The sequence below is a fragment of the Loxodonta africana genome, chromosome 11 (genome assembly GCF_030014295.1).
Source record: "Loxodonta africana isolate mLoxAfr1 chromosome 11, mLoxAfr1.hap2, whole genome shotgun sequence".
NCBI lineage: Eukaryota > Metazoa > Chordata > Mammalia > Proboscidea > Elephantidae > Loxodonta > Loxodonta africana.
Genome location: NC_087352.1, coordinates 8004776 through 8028849, shown reverse-complemented (window position 1 = coordinate 8028849; position 24074 = coordinate 8004776). Strand labels below are relative to the sequence as shown.

Sequence of the window (24074 nt, the reverse complement as noted above, 5' to 3'; positions counted from 1 at the left end):
TTCCATCCGATTGGGCAGAAAATCGGGGGCATTGACGATCTTGGAGTGTACCACTTCTGCCCTCTGCTGGCAGGAAACACTTGCCCCCCTGCCTGGTCGCCTCCACAGGGAAGCCTTGGAAGCAAGGATGAGGCTGGGAGAGGGAGTGTGAGGTCCGACAACATCACAGGCAAGGTCAGGGATTAATGGCTAGAAAGTTAGGGAGAACGGTATCGGCCTGTGATGAGCCTTCCTAGCTCCCTGCCAGCACTCCCTCACGCCCTCTGACCTTTCTGGGGCTACAATGAAATAGGCAATGGTGCCCTGGGGTGCAGGCTCCAGCTCTGTGGTGCTCCTGTCGCTCTCCTTCTCCCTAGACTCAAAACCCCTGTCGTAGGGGAGGAGGGGCAGGAGTTTTCTCTGTGAAACGAGTTTACTTTTGAAAACATCCCGAGGGGAGGGGAAAAAAAAGAAAAATGAGGCCCCACCCAGGTAGTGAGGTGCTGGTAAAGCCAGTTAGTCTGAAGGGCGGGCAGTGGTGGTCTCTCAGGTCAGAGGCTTGTCCTCCCTCAAGGGCTGAGCTGCTTTCTCAAGAGTTCAGGCCATTCCAGAGCTGGTTGTACGTTTTGGGAGGCCTGGCAAGCAGATGGAATGGAGACAGGAAGGCTGGAGATCTGCTTTTTCTCTTTTTTTTTTAAGGGTGAAGTATTGTTTCCTAGGCCCCCAGAGCCCAATCTTGAAGGGACTCCCGCCCCAAGCCGCCGCGACCAACAACAGCCTCTCAGCCGTCCAAGAGGCGGTTGGCTGAGTGCGCATGCGCAAGCCTCGCGCCTCCTCGGTTTCCCGCCTTTTCTAAGGCACGCGCCGCCCCTTCTACTTCCGTTTCCCTCTGTTGGCGGGCCCGCAGCTTGGAGCTAGTGCGCAGGCGCCGAAAGTTCTCCTCCCCCCCCCCCCACCCCGCTCCCTTCCTTTCTAGGGAGTGTAGGGTGGGGGGACTAGGGAGAGAGCAGAGAAACAGAAGAACCCCAAGACAGAGAGCAGTAAGAGACCTAGGAGGCAAAGGGAGGGGGAGAAGGAGAGGCTTTCTTCTCCAGTGGCGCACAGGCCCAGCCACGCCTCCAGTGCTGGTGCCCCGCCCCGACTTTGAAGTGCTAGAGGCTCTATCTTGGCCCCCCCCTCCGCCCCCAGTCGGAGGCTCAACGGCGCCCAGCTCTCCCCTTCCGGCGGGCAGGCCAGGCTGCCTTCTAGGGGCTCCCTACGTGGGAAGGTGAGTAGGAAGGCGATGCTGAGCGCCAGCACAGGAGAAGATCGGGGCTTTCCTGTCGAGGTGACCCCCTGGGAATCCCCACAAGTCCTGCCCCAGGGACGCTTTTTGCCGCCTCCAGGGTTGCGTTTCTTTTGGTCGCGGGCCCTTTAATGCGAGTGAGGGGGCGGGGCCAGACCTTGGGCTCTAGCGGTTGGGGGCGGAGCCCGACAGTGGAGTGAGGCCAGGACTGCTCACTGGGCGGCACCCAGAGAGGAGCAAGCCCGGGATTGGGTGGTGCGGGGGCCCGGCAGAGGTGGGTAATAAGGATTGGCTTTCGGGGCGGGGCCTGGCGGCTGGAACTGGACCCGCTCTAGGACAGCGGGGACCGCGGAGAATTGATGGAGTCACTCAGGGGAACAGGGAACATCGGGGCCACCGGGGCCCAGGCCTTGAAGAGGGCCAAGGAGGGGACCGGGATCCGCAGCCGGCGGCGGTGGCGCAAAGGCAAGGCCAAAGGTGAGCGCGCGGGGCCCAGCAGCGCCCCAGAAGGAACCTTGGACATCCTGCGGGAAACTGGGGACTGAGTGGACTGACCCACTGCCATGAGAGGGGGGCGGGAACGCATGGACTACCCCATTGCCTCCCTATGGGGGGCGATGATCCCTTATGAGAGGGGTTAATGCGAGAGCGGAGTATGCCACCCAGACACAGAGACTGTGGACCCCCAGCACTGTCTTGGGAGGAGAGTCTCAGGGCTCCCTACTCCTTGTGTGACCGTGGCAGCTCCTGTCCTCAGTGTTTCCCACCTGGGAAATGGCTCAGTGATCTCTAAGCGCTGATTTTCAGGTCTCTGGCACTCTAGAGGAGCCCTGGTGGTGCAGTGGTTAAGAGCTTGGCTGCAGACCAAAACGCCAGCAGTTCAAACCCACCAGCTGCTCCTTGGAAACCCTAGGGGGCAGTTCTACTCTGTCCTGTAAGGTTGCTATGAGTCAGAATCGACTTGATGGTAATGGGTTTGGGTTTTTTTGGTGGCACTCTACAGAGATTAAAGTTAATGGGTTTTCTCAGCTACTGCCCAAAGAGTAAGTTTTTAGGGAGAGTCAAGGGAAGGTAGGAGGAATGGGTACCCCCGTAGTGGAAAATGGGGCAGGACCGGTACAGCTCATCCCAGCCCCATCTTTCTATTCCTCAGTCAGTCCATCCATCCCGGGCCTAGTTCCCTGACCGCCACCCCTTCCATGACTTCCAGGACCCTGGGTTGACTTCGGATCTCAACCTCCATCCCCAGGAGAGGAAATGAGGGCTGTCACTTGGGTTCCCTAGCGTGTCATCATTATTTGAGATCTCAGTCAGACATGCCGAAAGCCAAAGGCAGGGGCAGGCAATAAGTCCAAGCTCATTTATGAGTATGTATAGGCGTTGGGGGAGGAGGGACCTGTGGGAAGTTCCTGTGCAGAAAGAAACATGCACAGGACACTGAAATGGCCCCCATCCCAGGAACCCCAAACTCAATGTCCCCCCTGCCCCAAGTTGTATTATTAACCAAGGGTAGAACTGGAATTGGCTCCAGACATGCACACACACTCAGTCTCAGACAGGCTCCACGTCAGACTGGGGCCTGAGGGCACTCGCTACCACACAGCAAGACCCTGAGCCTCAGGAGCAGGACAGCGTGCCTGGAGGCAGTAAGCTATGGTTAAGAACTTGGGCCTTGGAGACTTGGTTCCTTAGGCTACAAGCTGTGGCACGCAGGTCAATGGGCTCCCTCTTTCCCTGCTTCAACTTTCTGAGCTATAAAATGGACATAGTGATAGAAGTGACAGGAGAACCTGTTAGGAGGTTTGAGTGAGTATAGAGCATTTGGGGTCCCTGGTGGCACAGTGGCTGGCAGTTCGAATCTACCAGCCACTCCTTGGAAACCCTGTGGGGCAGTTCTACTGCATTTGGCGCTGGCACACGGCATGCCCTCAGAAGAAATGGACATTATTATTGCTATTTCTCACTAGACAGTGAGCTCCCTAAGAGTGGGGCTGTGTCTGCCTTGTTAACCACGTCCTTCCAGGACCTGCTATGCTAGGCACATAGGCACTCAACTATTTATTGAATTAATGAATGAATGAATGAACTATAAGACAACGATGATAATAATTGTTCTGCTGGTAGGGCTTCCAGCACAGTGAGCCAATCCTACTCACACACTTACGGACCCACCCGCTCACTCAGGCTCATTCCCCCAAGCTCTGAGTTTACTTCTCATTTCTAGAGGTCAGCCTGGTGCCAAGTACTGGTTGGGTGAATCAGACTCCACCCCTGCCCTGAGGGTGTCCAAGCTGACTGGAGCAGTCCCTGTCATCAGTTTGATCTTGACATTAACCTTGCCAGTAACTGGATAAGGCAAGTGTCGTTATGATCACCCCATTTCCCAGATGATATTGAGGCCAGTGAGGGCAGAGGGATAGCTGCCCCCAGCCTCCTCAGGCCAGACACTGTGTGAACTCAAAACTGCTGTGTCCCAACCTTGATTCTGGGTCCAAAAGGTTCCAATCACACATACGTTCACTGAACACCTAGCACAGTTGAACTGGGTACACAGATATTAATCAATAATCTCACAAATAAGACTATAATTATAAACTGTGATAAATACAACAGAGGAGAGACCCTGAGAAAATGTGAGAGAGAGGCTTCCAATGGATGGGTAGGCATTAACTGCTGAGCCCAGGGCCAGGGGGACAGAGAGGGCTGCAAGGGCAAAGACCTTCAGGCTGGAGGAAGCAGCACATTACCATGGGCAGGAGTTCAGGGAGGGAGGGGAGAGATGGGGTGGCAGAGGGGCCCAGATGGTGCCTGGTTTGGGAGGCCATGTCTTAGGTTTGGGGTTTTATCCTGAGAGCAATAGGGGGCATGGGAGGGCTGGGAATGTGTGATGAGACTTATATTTTAGAAAGATACCCTGGCTGCTGTGTGGAGAACAGATAGAAGGGGACGAAATCAGAAGCCCAGAGACACATAGTTGTTGTCATCATCCAGACAGGGATGATATAGCCTGAGCCGAGGATGGGGCAGTGGAGGTGGGGACAAGTGTCAGGGGCCAAAGTGAACAGGACTAGGTGGTAGATTGGTTGTGGGGAGGAAGGGAGAGGGGGCCAGGGGGACAACCTGGGTTCTGACTGGGGAACTGGGGAAAGGTACGTGTGCATACACACACACACACACACACTCACAAACGTGTATATAAAACAAAAAAAGAACCCAAACCAGTTGCCACTGAGTCGATTCCAACTCATAGCAACCCTATAGGACAGGGTAGAACTGCCCCATAGGGTTTCCAAGGAGCAGCTGGTAGATTCAAACTGCCGACCTTTTTGTTAGTAGCCGAGCTCTTAACCACTGCGCTACCAAGTCTCTGAAACGTGTATATACATGCACACAAATACACACCCACACAAAGTCAACAGGCTGACAGAAACAGAGACACACACATAAAATCACAGAGGAACACGCACACAGGGAAACACACAGGCACAAGCCGAGACGCACATAGGCCATTTCACGCGCATACAGTGTCCCTCAGTCACACAGAGAAACATACAAACCCACAGACTGAGAAAAAAATGTAGCCACACAGGCCGCACATACACTGGCTATGATATGAACCTACATACATACATATATCCATGTGAACCCTGGAGACAGTCAGCTGAGACATGTGACTACCCGGAGAGCACACAGCTGAGACCCACAGAGAGAGGGAGGGACACGTCACAGCTCACACACGAGCACAAGCAGAGACAAGGAGCCCCAGGATGATGGCCTTAAGGTCATGACACCTTTCTGTGTCTAGGTTTTCTCATCTGCCAAAAGGAGATGGTTATGGTCTGTCCCTCCTGGGATGTGAAGAAGAGAGTGGTTACTTCACATAAAGCACACAGAGAACAGTGCCAGGCACACAGTGGTCGCTGTGGCAGTGTTTGCCACGAAGACACAGGGAGAGGCCACACTCTTTTGGCTCCTGCCAGCAACTATCCCCAGACCCCCCTTTCAGAACCCCTTGCCCTCTTCCCAGGCCCAGACCTGGCCCTTCCTCCATCCTCTTCCCCCCGCCCCCGCCCCCACTGCCCTCCTCACCCCTGCCCAGTCCCAAGGGACCAAAATCCAGGCAGGGTCTGGAGGCCTGTTGCTTTTCAGGACAAAGGGCTGGTGCCCTGTCAGTGGAACTCCCCCAGCCCAGCTCCCTTGGCTCAGGCCCCTCTGCCTTACCTCTGCCCCAGCCCTCACCCAGGGCCCCAGTAGGCTTCTCCCTGCCCCAGTGCCCTCTGCCTGGGATTCTTGACAAGCTTCTGGCAAGCTCAGCATCCCTTCCTCCCAGCTCCACCCAGCCCAGCACCCAAGGGAGCCACATGGAACAGAGCAAAGGGCAGAGCCCTGCAGCCAGGAGGGCCTGGGATCCAGTCCCTTCCCCAAGGCTTTGTGCAAGTTACGTATTCCGTCCAAGCTCTCTTTCCTGACATCTCTAATAAAGATGCCTGCCCTGTAGATGGGAAGTAAATGAGACTGGGTGATTTCCCCCATTCGTCCTACAGTAAATATTTACCAAGTACCAGTATGTGCCAGGCACTGCACAAGGACATTGGCTACAGCAGTGAATTAAGCAGACAAAAGTCCCACCCCTCAGGGAGCCTATAGTCTAGTGGGGGAGACAGAGCAAACAAGAGAAACAGTAAATTGTATAGTATGTTAAAAGGTGATAAGTACTACAGGGAAAAATAACTCAATGCACCAACTCCGTGAAGCACAGTGAGCACCACAAAGCATACCACATGCAGACAATGCCGCACACGGCATGCTGCTTACAAAGCACCCAGCCCACCCTGAGCAAGGCAGGAGTGCCAATCACGGTTTCCAGATGAGGAAACCAGCCTCACCCAGGATCACCCAGCGCATGGCGTGGGCCAGATGTCCCGGTGTCACAGCTGCCAAGCTTAGAGCTGCCTCCTGAGGCCTGTCTGTCCATCCGTCTACCTGTTCGTCCGCCCTGGGAAGGTGTAGTCCTCTCCCAGGCTCGCATCTATCCCTCCTGCCCCCACTCTGACTCTTCATGCCCTTCCTTCCTTCATCAAATGTTTTCCGAGCGCCTACTATGTGCCAGGCCCCCATGATGGGCCCCAGGGGCCACCCCCTGCCCTCATGAGGATGACATTGGAGGGGAGACTGGGAGGATTCATCTACAGCCATGCAAATCACACTGAGGCTTCAGGGCTTCCCGTTTGCACCCTGGTCCCTTCCAAGGCTCTGTACCTAATTTTGTACATTTTTTAAATATAATTTTATTTATTTTGCAGTTTCTGTTGAGAATATAGTTTTGTATTCTTAAGCACTCCGCTGCTAACCAAAAGATTGGAGGTTCGAACCCACCAGCTGCTCTTCAGGAGAACGACGTGGCAGGCTGCTTCCGTAAAGATTACAGCCTTGGAAACCCTATGAGGCAGCTTTTCTCAGGGTCGCAACAAGTCGGAATCGACTTGGCACTGGGTTTTTTCCTAGGGAACCCCACCCCACACTGTATAAGTTTCACAAAGCCAAAAAACCTGGTTCTTCCTGGGGGCGGGGGGGAAACAGACAACAAACAGGTAAACAAACAAAATGTATAATTGCAAAATGTGTAAAATGCCAGGAAAGGGAAGATCTAAGTATTACGGCAGAAAATAATGGTGGGGGGCTGGGGGCAGGAGGCATGTATCATAGGTAGAGAGGAGCAGTTAGGGAGTGCCTCTTAGCTGAGGCCTGAAGGGTGAAAACGAGCTGGCCAGGCAAGGATCATGAGAAGAATAACATAGGCGAGTACCTCTCTGAGCCTCAGTTTCCCTATATGTGAGGTGGGGATGACAGTCAGATTGGGATGGGCTGTGAAGGGTAAGTGACAGGTACAGGGTACCCAGTATGGGAACAGCACAGAGTAGGACCTGTGGCTCAGGCCCCCAACCGTGGCCCAGCCTCTGAGCCTGGCACTGCCCTTAATCAGCTTTTGTCCTCCCAGAAGGAACAAGCAGGGCTAGCTATCCTCTCTCTACCGCCAACAGCTGGGGCCGGCTGTGCCAGGGCCAGCCTTGGGAGGCGGGAGGTGAGATCACAAGGCCTTTGGCTCCCTGAATCCACTCTGGGAAGAGGGAGGGCAGCCTGGCTGGGTGAGAGGGGACAGTTTGTTCAGAGCTGGGGCTGGGTCTCCTGTGTCTCAGGGAGGAGGGGACTGGGGCCTAGACTCCAGGGTCCTGAGGAGGAGAAGGCTGGGGCCCTGGACCCCTGGGTCTGAGAGAGGAGGGGCTGGGGCCTGGACTCCTGGGTCTGAGGGAGCAGGGGGCTGGGAGCCTGGGCTCCTGGGTCTGAGGGAGGAGGAAGCCAGGGCCCTGGACCCCTGGGTATGAGGGAGGAAGGGGGTGGGGCCCAGACTCCAGCATCCTGGGGAAGAGGGGGCTGGAGCCTGGACTCCTAGGTCTAAGGGAGGAGGGGGCTGGGGGCCTGGGCTCCTGGGTCTGAGGGAGCAGGGGCTTGGACCTGGACTCCTAGGTCTGAGGGAGGAGGAGGCCAGGGCCCTGGACCCCTGGGTATGAGGGAGCAAGGGGCTGGGGCCCAGACTCCACCATCCTGGGGAAAAGAGGGCTGGAGCCTGGACTCCTAGGTCCGAGGGAGGAGGGGGCTGGGGCCTGAGCTCCTGGGTCTGAGGGAGGAGGGGGCTGGGGGCTAGACGCCCAGGTCTGAGGGAGCAGAGGGCTGGGGCCCAGACTCCAGGGTCCTGGGAAGGAGGGGACCGGGAGCCTGGACTCCTAGGTCTGAGAGAGGAGGGGGCTGGAGGCCTGGACTTCAAGGTTCTAAGGCAGAAGATCCTGGGCAAGGTCTCCCAGTTGAGCTAGAGCTGGGAGCAGGCAGAGGGGTCAGGGAGCTGGGCTCTGTGTTCTGTTTACAGCACGTGGTTCTCCTTGTCCTTTCTGGGTGGGAGGTGGAGAGGTTGGCCACACCCTGGACAGCAAGGCCCCTCCCTTGGTTTATCACCCTGGGCTGTTACTGGCACTAGCCACAGTCCCGCAATCCCAGCCCCTGGAGCTTGGAAGAGGCCTGGGAGGGGTGAGTGCACAGCCAGCTGAGAGACAGGAATGGCCACTGCCATACCCTAAGGCTATCAGGGAGAGGAGAACAGGGAGCCCCAGCAAGGCATTGGGCTTAGAGAGAGAGAGAGATCTGGGCAGACAGTGACAACCCCATCAAGAGTCAGCTTGTTCAGGACTTGAGTGACGGACGGGATCTAAGAAATGGGGTGAAAGGATGGGGAGTCAGGCATGGTTCAGGGCAAGGTTTCCAAGCCAGAGCTAAAGGCCTAGCCTCCAGAGTCCCAGAGAGAGACCGGCATAAGTAACAGCTCTGGGCCCAGAGATCTGGGTTTGAATTTGGCTCTGCCACTTTCGATGCAACCTTTAACTCCTGACTTAATGCCTCTGAGCCTCAGTTAGCTCCCCTCAAAAATGGGAGCTAGGAGTTGTTAACCAAAAGGTCGGCGGTTTGAATCCACCAGCGGTTCCTTGGAAACCCTATGGGGCAGTTCTACTCTGTCGTATAGGGTTGCTATGAGTCGGAACCGACTCAATGGCATCTGACAACAATAACAAATTAGCAAACACTCAGAAAGCTATTAGCACGGGGTCTGAATTAGCACGGGGTCTGGCACACAGAGTAAGTTCAAGGTCGATAGCAGCAGTAAGCAGGACTAGCCTGTGCAATCTAAGACAAGTGGATAGGCCCAAAGGCCAGAGGACCTGCTGGGGGAGGAGTAGGACTGAGTTACTAGGACCCCACAGATGACCAGGGAGGAAGCTAGAGTTTGGCTGGGGTTCCAAATTCAAACTCAAGGGACTAGGAGGGGACAGACAGGACTCACTCCTCAGTTTTAAATAAAGGGTGATTATGAACTCCTGGAGACCAGCTGGGGGCCGAGTCCAAAGTCCTCAGATGCTAGGAGTCTGGATTCCTGGATTCTGGGTCCCTGGAAAGAACAGCAGTGGGCAGACTCCTATGTCATAGGAGAGATGCCGGAGCTAGGGAACCAGATCTTGTGAGCTGAGGAGAATGTCTGAACTCCTAGGTCCAAGAGAGGGGAGGCCAGGGACAGCAAATCCCAACAGGAGAAGGCGGGAACTCCTGGGTCCTGAACAGGAGTGGCCTGGGTCTTAGGGAGAAGGGGGCTGAGGGCTTGAACCTCTGGCACCTGAGGAGGGAGAAGGGGACTGGGACCTGGACTCATAGGTCCTGGGGGAGGAAGGGGACAGGGCCCTATACTCCTAGGTCCTGGAGACAAGAGGGTGACCTCCTGGGTCCGAGGGAGGAGAGAGCTGGGGGTCTGGACTCCTGGGTCTTAGAAGGAGGCTCCTGGACTCCTGGGCTCAGCTGAGCAAGGGGTGATCCGCCCTGCCTAATAGGCCTCCCCACCTGCCCACAGCCTCTCGGCTCACACACGGCATGGACCTGCGCACCATGACACAGTCGCTGGTGACTCTGGCAGAGGACAACATTGCTTTCTTCTCCAGCCAGGGCCCTGGTGAGACAGCACGGCGGCTATTGGGCGTCTTTGCAGGTGTGCGGGAGCAGGCACTAGGGCTGGAGCCAACCCTGGGCCGCCTGCTGGGCATGGCACACCTCTTCGACCTGGACTCAGAGACACCTGCCAACGGGTATCGTAGCCTTGTGCACACAGCCCGCTGCTGCCTGGCGCACCTTCTCCACAAATCACGTTATGTGGCCTCCAACCGCCGCAGCATCTTCTTCCGCTCCGGCCACAACCTGGCTGAACTGGAGGCCTACCTGGCTGCCCTTACTCAGCTCCGTGCTCTGGCCTACTACGCCCAGCGCCTGCTAATCACCAGCCAGCCCGGGAGACTCTTCTTAGAGGGTGACGAGGGTCTCACGGCTGATTTCCTGCGCGAGTATGTTACGCTGCACAAGGGCTGCTTCTATGGCCGATGCCTGGGCTTCCAGGTGAGCCTTCTGGGCCCACGGTGCAGGCACCTGGTGGCCCCTAATGTGGTCAGATAGCACAGTAGGACGAGCACAGTGGTCAGGATGAGTGGAACCAGAAAACAGCAAGTACAGAAAAGGGAAGCTGGGGCTTAGAGGGAGCTACACCAGGGGTCTCAAACTCATGGCCCCTGGGCTGAATCTACCTTGTACACTAAAACCTGCAAAAACCAGAACCTGTGTAAGGTGGAAAACTATCAGAGAACAGACACCCAAATATTTTCCACTAATAGAGAATGATAGAAAAATGGTAAGACTGCACCCTGTCAAAGGTGGAAAACTTGGAGAGACCCAGAAAAGCAAGCCAGTCCTGTTGAATTCTGGCTCTCACAGGTTTCACTGTAGTAAGAAAATTTTTGTTTACATAGCTTTTTTTCCAATCAGTATTCACTCATTTTTTTTATGTTACCTGCCTGGCCCCTGAAGTCATTTGAGTTTGAGACCCCTAGGAGTGTAGTCAGTATTGTTCTCAAAGGTGTGCTCCCACAGTCATCCCCACTGGGGTCCTAAGAAGAAAGGACGGTGCTAGCCCCACTTTATAGAGAAGGGCAAGGAAAGTTCAAGCGAAGGGTGCTCAGAGCTGGGGGACTGGCACTCCCCTCTGCCTGGGCTGGCTGGCCTGTGGCACTGTATTATTAGATGTTGCCGAGAAGCCTATCAGAGTTGGTGACAGTGAGGAAGATGTGGGCCAGGCATCCTGATCCCTAGCTGCAGACTTTCTTCGACCCTCCACCCACCTGAAACCACCCTCAGAGACGCAGTTCATCTCAGCACTGAAAGTGAGGCCAGGCCTGAAAGCCCTCAGACCCATGCCGGAAGTGGTTTGAGGACTCAGAGAATAGGAGGCTTTTGGGCCATAGGCTCAGAGCAGAGACCCAACATGGCCCTGTCTGGGATCAGTGCAGGGTCTGCCAGCCCACAGCATCTCAGGGAACCCCAGCAGGAGTATCTGGAGCTGGGTGTCTGCAGCCTGGAGGTGGGTGATCCCGTGGCTATTCCTGACCCTCTCTGGGCCTCCACCTCTCTCCGCCTGGCCCCCAGCCCAGTGACAGATGAACTTGGCAATCTCTCACCGCCCCCATCCTACCCCACATCTCTGTGCTTGCCTGTGGGCCAGCCTGTCCTCAGCAACCAAGCCCAGGCATTCCTAGGAATCTCTCCTCACCAGGGTTGAACTCACAAACATTATCCAGCCAGTGGGCTCCTCCCTGCGTCCAGCTGTGACCTTGGAGTCCTGGGAGAGTGATCTCAGGGCTACTAAGCCAGCATCCCAGCCACAATGGCCTGGCTCCTCTACCATTCTCTGGCCCAGTGGGGCCCCAGCCAGGGACAGGGCTGTGCCTGGCACTGCTCCCTCAGGGCTCTGCCGTGTTGCAGGACAGCCTTCCCCATCCCTTCGTGTTGTCTGCCTCTCCTCTGAAATGTCAGCCCCCAGGAGGGCAGAGGCCTCCACCAGCTGGATCCCAGTTCCCCGCCCAGTGCCTAGCACACAGTAGGACCTTGGCCAGTATTTGCTGAATGAATGGAAGGACCCTGCTGGCCCCCTGCCTGGGCTGCCTCCATCAGCTGTCCTACGTCAGCCTCCTATGGCTTTTTTTCATCTCCCTGCAGCTTTTCTTAACCATCCCTCCCCTTCTCAGACTGTCTCTCCCCATTCCTTAATTTGCCCATCAGTCCAGCTCTCACTAGCTATCAGCCCCCCTCTCTGGGCCTCAGGTGGTCCCCCCATTTGGCTCTTTCTGCCTCAAGATCTCTGTCCCTGTCTGCCTGCTTCTAACCATCTCCCCTTTGTCTTCATGGATCCCACTGTCTGCCTCACCCCATCTCTGTCCCCTCTCAGCAGCTCTCTGCCATCACCTCACTCCCCAGCTCACAGCCCTCCAGTGGCTCCACCTACACTCAGAATGAAACCCAAGTTCCTCAGCCCAGGGGCCCCGACTGGTGTGAGCCCCCTCCCTGCTCACTCTGCTCCAGCCACACTGGCCCCTTGCTGTTCATGACCCTCACCAAGCATGGGCCACCTCAACACCTTTGTGCTTGCTGTGCCCTCCGAAGGGACACCCTTCCTGCCCTTCATCCACATACCACCTCAAGGCCCCTCCTGGGAGACCCTGTCTAAGTAGCCTGGCCACTAGTCATCACTGTATCCCGTCTACCTGCTGTCTTTTTCTTCAAGGCATTCATCATTACTTGACATGTGTGAATGATGTATGTCTTTATTTGCTCATCCTCTGACTTGCCTTCAAGAACATCAGCTCCATGAAGGCACCTACGACAGGGCCTGGCGCGTAGCGCCAATAAAACACCGTAGCAATCAAATCGAGTCGATTCTGGCTCATAGCAACCTATAGGAGAGAGTAGAATTGCCCCACAGGGTTTCCAAGGAGCAGTTATTGGATTCAAACTGCAGAGCTCTTAACCGCTATACCACCAGGGCTTCTGGCACACAATAGAAGCGGAAGCACACAGCTCCCCCCATCTCTGCCTCTCCTGCTCCACGCCTCTCTGGGGAGCCGGCGGGCAGTGACACAGCCATATCTTCACACAGTTCACGCCCACCATCCGGCCATTCCTGCAGACCATCTCTATCGGGCTGGTGTCCTTCGGGGAGCACTACAAGCGCAACGAGACAGGCCTCAGTGAGTCCACCAGGCCCTGCCCCAGCCTCACCTCCCACCCCTGCAGTCTGACAGGTGCCGTTCCCTGACACCCCTGCCAACCCCCAGGTGTAACTGCCAGCTCCCTCTTCACTGGTGGCCGTTTCGCCATCGACCCAGAGTTGCGCGGGGCTGAGTTTGAGCGGATCACACAGAACCTAGACGTGCACTTCTGGAAAGCCTTCTGGAACATCACTGAGATCGAGGTGCTGTCGGTGAGCACTGGGCCCTGACACGTTACAGACAGGGAGACTGAGGTCCCGAGACCCAGCCATGGCTACAGCAGGTTCTCTGCAAGACTCCAGGCCCAGGGAGAGCACACACATGAGGGAGAAGGCTGGGGACTGGAGGGGAGGAGTGCTGTGAGGGGCACCCCCCTCACAGGCAGCCCTACCCAGCACCCCTTCTGATTTCCACCAGTCTCTGGCCAACATGGCATCGGCCACCGTGAGGGTAAGCCGCCTCCTCAGCCTGCCTCCCAAGACCTTTGAGATGCCACTGGCTACTGACCCCAAGCTCACTGTCACCATCTCGCCCCCACTGGCTCACACGGGTCCCGGGCCCGTCCTCGTCCGGCTCATCTCCTACGACCTTAGAGAAGGACAGGTAGGGCCCCAGCCTCAGGTTCAGGTGCAGACCCAAGGAGGCACAGGCAGCCCCTCCACACCCACTCTGCATGCCCTTCCTGCTTCCCCGCCCCTAATGCTCACACCTGCCCACCCCCATGCTCCCCGCGCCCCATCCTGTCTCTCTGAGCACATCCCCTGGAAGAGGGATAAGGGCCAGGCCCACCTGTCTCACCTCCTCCCTCCTCACCCCCCAGGACAGTGAGGAGCTCAACAGCCTGGTGAAGTCGGAGGGCCCACGGAGCTTGGAGCTGCGGCCACGCCCCCAGCAGGCCCCCCGCTCACGGTCCCTGGTGGTGCACATCCACGGTGGCGGCTTTGTGGCCCAGACCTCCAAGTCCCACGAGCCCTACCTCAAGAGCTGGGCTCAGGAGCTGGGCGCCCCCATCCTCTCCATCGACTACTCCCTGGCCCCCGAGGCCCCTTTCCCCCGTGCACTTGAGGAGTGCTTCTATGCCTACTGCTGGGCCGTCAAGCACTGTGCCCTCCTCGGTAAGCCGCAGTCCCCCACTGCCTGCCACTTCTGCCTCATCCTGCTTCAAACCACTCCTCAGGACGGCAGGAGTGAACTGTCCAGTTCCTCAAGCTTCAGTCTAGCACCTTCTGCTTTCCCTTTTCCCCACCCTTGCTTTCCGTCTTCTGCCACCTAGCCCTCTGCCTCCCATCCTCCCATGCCACCCAGCCCCTCCATCTCTGCCTCAGCCCTTTCCTCCTCCCCACGCCTGCCCCATCCCCCATTTCCTCTACCCCAGTCCTCTGCTTCTTGTTCCGCATTACTCATCAGGCCTTCCAGCTCAACCACTTGAACGTTTTGCCTCTGATTCCCCCCACTCCAGCCCCAACACCCCGTCTCCTTCATCTCGCATCTTCTCAGTATATCCTCTGCCTCCCACCCATCTCCTCTCTCCTCTCCTCCTGTTTCTCCACCCCACCCCCTGCCATCCTGCACCACCAGCCTCCCATCCCAGGCTCCAGCCCACTCTTCCAGCTCCTCTGACCTCACGTTTCACTTACCAACATCTTCACTTACCAATATCATAGGAAGGAAACTGAGGCACAGAGCAGGACAGGACCATGCCCCAGGGCACAGGGACTGCAGCCCAGCCTTTCTGTGCTGGCAGCCTGAACCCCATTCCATCTGCCTGGTGCACCCCCCTCCCCTTTCCCCACCTGCCCTCCTTGCTTCTGCCCTCCAGACTCCCAGGCTTCCCCAGCACTTCCCAATCTGTGAACCTCTCCCGGTCGTAAGTCTTCTAATTTCTCTGACCATTGTCTGCGAAATGGGTCCAAATCCCTGCCTCAGTTTACCAGTCTCTAAAATTGCAGTCTGCTAGACTATGGACCTTTGGGACCCCACGCCCCACTTCTGAGAGCCGGGTTCTCCTAGCCTAGAGCTAAGATTCCTCCCTGCCCTCCCCCACTCCCCTGGTTCCTGGCATTGACTAAGTCCCATCTCCAAACCAGGCTCAACAGGAGAGCGGATATGCCTTGCAGGAGACAGTGCAGGTGGGAATCTCTGCTTCACTGTGTCCCTGCGGGCAGCGGCCTACGGGGTGCGAGTGCCAGATGGCATCATGGCAGCCTACCCAGCCACCATGCTGCAGTCGTCGGCCTCACCCTCCCGCCTCTTGAGCCTCATGGACCCTCTGCTGCCCCTCAGCGTGCTCTCCAAGTGTGTCAGTGCCTACGCTGGTGAGGCCCACGTCCACAGCACTGGGGGCCCAGGGAGTACTTGGATGCCTGGGTCTGAGGGAGGAGGAGCTGGGGGCCTGGACTCCTGGGTCTGAGAGACAAGGGGCTGGGGGCAGAAATCTGAGGCTCCTTGTTCCTACTGAAACAATAGGATATTCTTGGGTCCCTGGGGGCACAGATGTCTTAAGTTCCAGGTACTGAGACTGGATCCAGAAAGAGAGGAGACCAACTCGACCCCCCACATACATTCCATAGGTGCAGAGACAGAGGACCACTCTGACTCGGACCAGAAGGCGCTAGGCATGATGGGGCTGGTGCGGCGGGACACAGCCCTGCTTCTCCGAGACCTCCGCATGGGTGCCTCCTCATGGCTCAACTCCTTCCTGGAGCTGAGTGGGCGCAAGTCCCACAAGACCTCGGTGCCCATAGCAGGTGAGTGATGCCCTCCCCCACACACCCATCCATGGTGAGACAGCCTGGCACACCAGAGTCCTGATCAAGAAAAGGGGCTCCCAGGGCACACAGGGAAGCAGGCATATGTTCCTGGCTCCATCCCATATCCATCCCTCCTGTTGATTTTCCACAACAGTCCACATTCTGGAAACTCCAGGACGTCTGGTCCCCCAGGTCATCTTAGAGTCCCAGGAACCGCAGGATTTGCTTTCCGTGCAGCCTTTCCCAGGAAGGCCCCACACCCTGGGAATTGACTCAGAAGGCTTGCCACATGTCCTGATTTCCAGTTCCTAGAGCTCCACCCACGTCTCTTGGGCCCTCGGGTGAGGGTCGCAGCCCTCCTCAAGTCTTTCCACAGACTTTTAACAGAGGGGCAAGGGGGTAATATCCGCCCCCAGGAACTGATTTAGGAGCTCGGCGTAGAGAGATCAGCAGACTGGGGAGGCCTCAGAAAGTGGAGATGTTTGGCTTTGGATGGGTGGCAGCACCCTCAAGGAGCTGGGAACCTGGATGAGGAACAACTGGGAGGGGAGATGAGTTCAGCAGAAGGCAAGTAACAGTATCTGTGAGCCTTGATCTGCTCCTCCGTGAAATGGGTACAATATGAGGGCTTACCTCATAGAGTTGTTGCAATGATTACACACACTTATCTGTGTCAAGTGCCCAGCATGATACTGGCACACAATTTAAGTGCTCTTAGAAGACGCCGGCATCCCAGACTGGCTGTGTCCTGTGACTCCAGTCAACAGTTCTGTTCCAATGCCGTTGACATCCTTCTGGGTCACAGTGTACTTGTGCAGTTATTCTCATACCTTCTTGGATTCTGCCTTTGTGGGTTTATAAGGACAAGCGAAAGAAACTGAAAAATGTGGGGTTCTGGCCCTTGTGTAAGCCACTTGGGTCTGATAAAATTAATGAAACTGAGGCCAAGGTGGTCACAGCAGGCCAGCCAGATGTGCATCTTCAGCACCATTTTGAGCACCTGCTTGGGCAGTCACTCCAAGGGAAGGGATAAAACTGAAGAACACAGAGCTAAGCATGGGAACAGATCCATGTGGCTACAGGCGAGGGGTGCCTGAAATATCATATGCCCCGAGACTCTATTTTGCTCCCTGTGAACCTCCTTTCCATCCTCTGGGTCTGCTTACTGGTCCACTTGGGCACACTCACACCTTCTGAGTCAAGAATCCATGAAGAGCTGGCAGGGCATCGTGCTGGGGCCAGGGTGGCAACTGGAACAGGGCCCTGGCCTGTAATAAGACATCAAACTGATGTATCATGACCTCCTCAGGAGTCACACTACCTAATTCCACACCTTACCCAACTGAGTCCTCACCACCTCCTATGAGGTAAGGACTACTTGTATCTCCATTGTACAGAGGAGGAAACAGGCTCCCAGAGGCAAACTGACTTGCCCTTAACCTTTCCAGTCTCCCCTCCCCCAACACACCCAACCTGTAGCAGGGAAGACCCTCCTCTACCACATAGCTCCCCGTCCAAGGGGCTGGAGGTACAAGTACAACCCCCTTCAGGTTGCAGCCAGGAGTCTGGGGGAACATCCAGGCCTCCAGAGCACTAGGATGCAGCTCACTGACTAGGGGCACTGCCCTTCCCATGACCTTACTGCCACCCAGCCGATGGGGCAGCCAGACTGGAGTCTGTGGCCACATCCAGCCCCCTGACCCTGACCCTCTCACAGAGCCAGTGCCAGTGCCAATGCGACGCAGCGTGTCGGAGGCAGCACTGGCCCAGCCTGAGGGCCCCCTGGGCGGGGACCCAGTCAAGAGCCTGACGATGCAGGACCTAAGCCTGAGGAGCAGCTCCGAGGCATCGGACACCCCCAAGCTGTCACTGTCGGGGGAGACACTTGGCCCCTCCAAGCCCTCAGATGTCAATTTCTTACTGGGCCCGGAGGATGTGCCTGAAGCAGCTGTGGCCATGGACGAAGTGCGGACCCAGGATCACTGCCGCGGCACTAGCACCGCTTTCCCTGAGGGCTTCCACCCGCGGCGCTCCAGCCAGGGCGCCACGAGGATGCCCCTCGACTCCTCACCTATCGTCAAAAACCCCTTCATGTCTCCACTGCTGGCACCCGACTACATGCTACAAAGCCTGCCGCCAGTGCACATCGTGGTGAGCTCCAGAGGGGCACAGCACAAGGGCGGAGGTCAGGGGGATAGGTGTACCTGGGGGTAAGAGTTGGAGGGGAGGACCCTGCATCTGGTAGCTAGCCTTGACCGAGAGATGTCCCATGAGGAAGGGACAATGTCTGGGAATTGTTTGTTTTGTGCAGTCTTAATGAGCGCCGGGACAAGGGTCCTTGCAGCCGCTGGGCTAGGAGAATTGTAGGGAGGGAGAGAAGTGGGTCTCTTGGGGGAGAGAGGCCGGGCATCGGCCAGCCCTGGAGGGCCTCGTTAAACTCAGTCTTCTCTTTTTCCTACACTTCCATCTATTCCCTCCATTCTCTCCCCAACCTTTCGGCCTCCCCGGTGTCTCCTGTCTTTGTCCACCCCCATGTCCATGTGTTTCCCCCTCCCTGCATCCATCAACCCACCCTATCTGGTCGCCCCTTCGTCCGGTTCTGCCGGGTCTACCTCTTCCACACCCCCAACCCCCCCCCGCGGTCCCGCAGGCGTGCGCGCTGGACCCCATGCTGGACGACTCGGTCATGTTCGCGCGGCGGCTGCGCAGCCTGGGCCAGCCCGTGACGCTGCGCGTGGTGGAGGACCTGCCGCACGGCTTCCTGAGCCTGGCCGCGCTGTGCCGCGAGACGCGGGAAGCTGCGGCGCTGTGCGTGGAGCGCATCCGCCTCGTCCTCACCCCGCCTGGCACCTCCGCGCCCGCACCTCACGGCGGCCTGGAACGCCAGACCGCGCCCGCCACGCCGCCGCGCACGCCACCGGCCTGAGCCGAGCCGCGCGGAGAGATGGGGCCGGGAGGGGCGACACTAAAGGCCTCTAGTTCCAATCTGCGCCGGTCTCTGTGGTAAATGCACCCAGGGACGGGCCACGGGGACCCTTCCTCGAGGGGCTCCCGGGCCCTAAAGCACAGCAGGAAGGGGTGGGCTGTGCCTTAAGTTGGGAAATGGAATTGGGCTCAGGGCGGGGGCTGCAGGCTGGGACTCCGGCCTGGGGGAGGGGGGCGTACACACACCAGTCACCAAGAGCTGGACCTGCACTCCACCATTGCCTTCTGCTGCTGCGACCGCCACGGGGGCGGGCCGTGGTCCTCCCTTGCTGGTCGGTTAGTTTGTTTTTTCGTGCGTTTGTTTTTTGTAAATAAAAGGTATTTAACTAGTTTGTCCTCTCTCAAGCCTGGTAGGGTGTCCACCCACCCCGGGGTCAGCATCGGACTCAAGCTGCGGAGAACGAGAAAGGAGAAACCTGGAATCTAGAGTTCAGAAGGCCGGTGCCTGGAACTTCTGGGTCCCGGGGTGGGGGAGAAGGGAGTCTGCCACCCTGGGTTTCTGAGCAAACACAGACACACCTTATATTCTCAGACTTAAGCCAGGTAGAGTGCCAGAAGACTCTGGGTTCTCACCTCCCCCTTGAGGTCTCTCAGTAAGAGCATATTCCCCTAGTCCGAGTTGAAGGCTAAACCAAAAAAACCAAACCCACTGCCATCGAGCCAATTCCAACTCATAGCGACCCTATGGGACAGGGTAGAACTGCACCATAGAATTTCCAAGGAGCACCTGGTGGATTCAAACTGCCAGCCTCTTGGTTAGCAGCCATAGCACTCAACCACTACACCACCAGCGTTTCCAGTTGAAGGCTACTCCCCTTTAAAAACCCAGCCTAGCACCGACCAGGAAAGGAAAACCTATGTCTTAGGTCCCAAAGGTTCCAGTGACCCCAAACTCCCTACAGAACCAGACCAAAGCTAGCAGGAAACCAGAAACAAACTGATTCCCCAAAAGACAGGAAGCACAAAACCAAACCCATTGCCCTGGAGTCCATTCCGATTCATGGTGACCCCACGTGTTACAGATCTGAACTCCATACAGTTTCCTAGGTTGTAATCTTTAAAGACGCAGATCTCCAGGACTTTCACTGCACCACTACGTGGGTTCAAACCACCAACCTTAGAAGTCCAGCGCAAACCACTTGTGCCACCCAGGGGCCTCTGGAAGCACAAGCCCTGCCTGACTGTGACAGTCACTCAGTCCTTCACCCAACACTCTGAGGCCTCACCCCTTGCAGGCCCTGGGTCTGAAGCGGAGATGATTCATACCCAGAGCCTCCTCTGCAAGGGGCTTCCCATCCTGGGCTATCCTGGGGGTAGAGGGAAACAGACCTAGACACAGCCCCCAGGAGCTCCATCTGTGGTAGCCAAAGAGGGCTTCACAGAGGAGGGGATCAAGCTTGATCTTAATGTCCGGTGAGGACTGGAATGGCAGGGTAGTGGGGGTGGGCAGCCAGACCTCCGTGGGAGGTGAAGGATGGAGCCAGTGGGCATCACAAGCCCTTGGATGTAAAAGGGATGAGAGGTAATTCAAGGAAGCTTCATGCAGGATGTGTGTGTGTTTAAAAATGATGGAACATGTTTTAATGCTGCCAGAAAGGGATGGAAGGGAGAGACAGAAGATGCAGGGACACAACAAGGCAGTTTCCTGAGGGGATGAGTGAGGAGGGGCCTCGCCTCAGAAGCCTTCACTCACTCAACAAGTGACTCTGAGTCGGCCTGAGATGGGAGGAGGGGGCGTTGCCCAGATTGCTCCCTGAAACTCAGATCCACTGGCCCAAGTTCACAGCTCCCAGGACCCATTGCTCATCTCTGCCAAAGTAATCTGCTCCTTCCTGTCATCTCAGAAAGGGTCTCATTGTCAGTCCCCCAGAGCTCCGGGCCTTATCCTGGACATCCCTCCCTCTCATAGCCCATTAGTCCCCATGTTCTGTTCTCTCTGCTCCCTGAATCTCTCCACCCCATCCCTTCCTCCTCTGCCCCGTCCCCTTCACCTGTGCCCTGATCCAGGCTCCATCCTCTCCCACCTGGGTCCCTGCCTTAGCCGCCTCCTGGCCTCCTGGCTTCCAGTACTAGTCCCTGCTCTGACCCTGTCCTCCCCTGCTCTAAAACCTTCAGTGGCTCCCCACTGCCTCTCAGCCACCAGGACAAAGTCCAAGCTCCTTAGCCTGCCCACCTCTTCATCATCTTCCAGCCTTGCAGTTCCCTCCAGTGGCAACACAGACCTGACTGGCCTTCCACTTGGGCGCCTGCACACAGGCCATTCTCCTTCATGCCTCCCTGTCTTTGCTCATGCCAAACACCCTCCCCACACCCTCTCCTCCACCTTGGCCTGGCACTTCCTGCTCCTCCAGATCCAGCCGCAACTGCCCCTCCTCGGGAAACCCTTTTGCGACCACGCCAAACTCAAAAAAGGCTTTTTCCTCTTGGCTTCTCCGCCCTGCACACCCCTGCACATCAAAGTCTGGGTCTGTCCTCCCATCTGACCCAGGGCTCCTAGAGGGCAGGGTCCAGGCCTGACTCATCTCGGTCACCACCATCGCCCAGCACGGGGCCTGGAACAACAGAAGCCTCAGGAAATATTTAACTAAGTAATAGGTGGGTGAGTGAGCAAGTTGAGTGGGTACATGCGGGAATCAGTGAGTAAGGGTATTACGAGGACAGGAAGGATTGAACGCATGGGTGAACAGGGCAGACAGGGACAGATGAGGATCAGGCTTAGGGTGTGAGAAATGGACGGATGAATATCTGAGATTGTGCATCCTGGACTCAGTTTCTCCAACAGTAAAATGGGTTCACCCTAACTACGCTTCCCCCTCCGCTGCGAACCTCACAGAATTCACCGTTCCCCGTCCGAGCTATGGCCAAAATCCCAATACTGGGCGTACTGGGAAGGGCTTACCCGGCCTGGCCCGCATAGCCGGTTCCCTCGCGAGCCTACTCCGGCCTCTGCGGAGCCAGGAGGGCACCGCCAGCGAACCCGGATTCTGACCCCGCAGGTTCCTTGTCTATTGGCCGACTGACAGACTGGCGGAGACTCGGGTCTTCACAAGCCTATCGCTATCCGACTTGGGCTGTGTGGGCCCCGCCTACCAGGGAAAACGCCCTGAGAGGCCTAGGGAGGCAGGAGATGGGAGTGTCTATTGGCTGGATGACAGTGACTGACGTCAAAGGTAGCTTATCGCTGCTAGACTCCGCATGCGTGCCTCCGTGTCAGACCCGCCCCTAAAGAGAAAGAAGGGGAGTTAGCTGAGGACGTGGTCGGTTGCAGAAAGGCGATGAATGGGATTTCTGGACACGCGTACCTGGGCTATTCGCTGGCCTGATCCCTGGGTCCTGGGGGAGGATGGGGACGGAGAGCCCGGACTTCTTGGACCTGAGCGAGGAAGGGTCTGAGGACCCAAGGGAGTAGGAACTGGGGGCCTGGACTTGGGTCCCGAGGGAGGAGGGGGCTGAGGACCTTGAAGCGTTGGATCTAGAGAAGGAGATGCCTGGATTCAACAGTCACTGGCTTGCTCAAGGATGACAGATTAGGGACTCAAGATTTTACAAGGCTAATTACGAGACTGGAGCCAGTCCCACCCCCAGGCTACAGTTCTCGGCCTTAAGACCAGTCTTGGAATAGAGATGGAGAGGGTAGAGGGCTTAGGGGAATCTCTGGCCTAAAAGGGAAGCCAGGGCCAGGGTGCTGTCAGCACCCACACAAGGAGACTTGAGACTCACCTGGAAACAAACAGGAAAAACATAGGTACCGATGAAGAAATAAAAATAATAAAAACAATAATAACAGCGCTCTTGTACTGAGTTTGCTGTGGGCCAGGTTGTGTGCTAAACACTTCACGTAATTATCTCACATCTTCCTCATCACAGCTTTAAAAGATCGGACTATTACTATTATCCCCATTTTACAAGTGAGAAAATTGAGGCCCAGTGTTTTAGTGAGGGTGAATCAAGATACAGATGTAAAGAGATAGGAGAGACACAAAAAACAGATGGAGATAAAAAGATAAAGACAGGCACAGAGAGAAAAGAAGGTGGACAGAGAACAAAAGGAGCAGGGTTGGGGCCTGGACTCCTGAGTCTGAGGGAGGAGGGGGCTGGGGGCTGGATGCCTGGATCTGAGGAGGAGGGGCTGGGGTTCTGGACTCCTGGGTCTGAGGGAGGAGGGGTCTGAGGGCTGGACACCTGGGTCTGAGGGAGGAGGGGGCTGGGGGCTGGATGCCTGGGTCCTGTGGGAGAAGGGGGGTGAGGGCCCAGACTCCTGGGTCTGGGGATGGAGGCCTGGATTCCTGGGTCTGGAGGAGGGGGCTGGGAGTCTAGACTCCTGGGTCTGGGGGAGGAAGGGATTGGGGTTCTGGACTCCTGAGTCTGAGGGAGGAAGGGGCTGGGGGCTGGGCTCCGGGTCCTGTGGGAGAAGGGGGCAGGAGGCTGGGGACTGGACTCCGGGGGCTGGGGAGCAGTGATATGGGGGCCCAGATACCTGGGTCCTGTGGGAAAAGGCAGCTGGGTGCCAGGACTCCTGGGTCCAAGGGAGGAGGGGGCTGGGGGCTGGACTCCTGGATCCTGTGGGTGGAGGGGGCTGGGGACCGAGATTCCTGGGTCTGAGAGAGGATGGGGCTGGGTTCTGGAGGATGAAGGACCAAGGATGGGGACTCCCCGGGTATTTCCTTCCCTGACTCTATGATAGCAGGCTTGTTCAATCCTTCTTACTGTGGGCGTGGGGCATGTAGGGGTCAAAAATAGTGATTAGGAGGGGGCAGGCGTGTCATTACCCTATTAAGAGACGATAAGAAAATGATTCACGGGGGTGCCCTGGCTTAGGAGGGGCCTTTCCCCCACAGCCTCTGTTCTTTGGTCTGGATAGATCAGGCTTTAGGGAGGACTGGACAGGGCAGGGACCTTTCTATCTCTGCACCTCCATCACTCATCCTCTCAATGACTGCCACTGAGGCCCACCGTGGACACACTTGGGCCACCCTAGGGCAGCAACGGCTTTCCTGGAGGGCCTTCATCCCTCTGGTTCTCTCTACTTTCCCCCAAACCTTGAACCAATGCCACCCCAGGCTCTGGTACATCGCAGGGCCTCAGCAAATGCTGGTAGAAGAGATGGACAAACACCCACATCTCTCCTTCGTCCAGTTCTTTCTCTGCCCCATCCCACCATAGCTCTCTGTGTCCCTGTCACATCCCTTAGCCTCTCCCTGGCCTCACCACCTCCTCTCACCTTCCCTTTCACCCTTCTGTTTCTACTGAAGGTGCTGGGCCCACCCATCCTGTCATCCCAATTAGGGAGACACTGAGACTTGTTTCAGAAGAAGCCACCCTCCCTGGGCACTTCAGGGAGTGGCCCTGGGGCTGACAGAGGGTTTCTCAAGACCCCAGACATAAACACATCCC

At 56.9% G+C, this 24074-nt stretch overlaps 1 protein-coding gene across 2 annotated transcripts; it reads left to right on the top strand.

The window, feature by feature from the left end:
- The first annotated feature begins 918 nt into the window (after positions 1 to 918).
- Positions 919 to 20000, top strand: LIPE (lipase E, hormone sensitive type). Of its 2 annotated transcripts, none has more exons than XM_064293747.1 (10): positions 919 to 1246; positions 9711 to 10246; positions 12834 to 12924; positions 13012 to 13157; positions 13363 to 13548; positions 13766 to 14060; positions 15033 to 15260; positions 15516 to 15692; positions 17413 to 17846; positions 18346 to 20000. In XM_064293747.1, exons 2-10 carry the CDS (start codon positions 9731 to 9733, stop codon positions 18619 to 18621), a joined length of 2349 nt encoding a protein of 782 aa, XP_064149817.1. In that variant the 5' UTR covers positions 919 to 1246; positions 9711 to 9730; the 3' UTR covers positions 18622 to 20000. The 2 variants fall into 2 exon arrangements, with proteins under 2 accessions (XP_064149817.1, XP_064149816.1); XM_064293746.1 differs by having other exon boundaries at positions 919 to 1741; positions 18346 to 19999.
- The last annotated feature ends 4074 nt before the right edge of the window (positions 20001 to 24074 follow it).

What these genes read in the sequence shown, in the direction of transcription:
- LIPE (XM_064293746.1), top strand. Translation starts at nt 1,624, where the DNA reads ATGGAGTCACTCAGGGGAACAGGGAACATCGGGGCCACCGGGGCCCAG. An exon ending in ACGACCTTAGAGAAGGACAG is followed by an intron (nt 13,549 to 13,765) that starts GTAGGGCCCCAG and finishes CTCACCCCCCAG; the next exon opens with GACAGTGAGGAGCTCAACAG. An exon ending in TGCCGCCAGTGCACATCGTG is followed by an intron (nt 17,847 to 18,345) that starts GTGAGCTCCAGA and finishes GCGGTCCCGCAG; the next exon opens with GCGTGCGCGCTGGACCCCAT.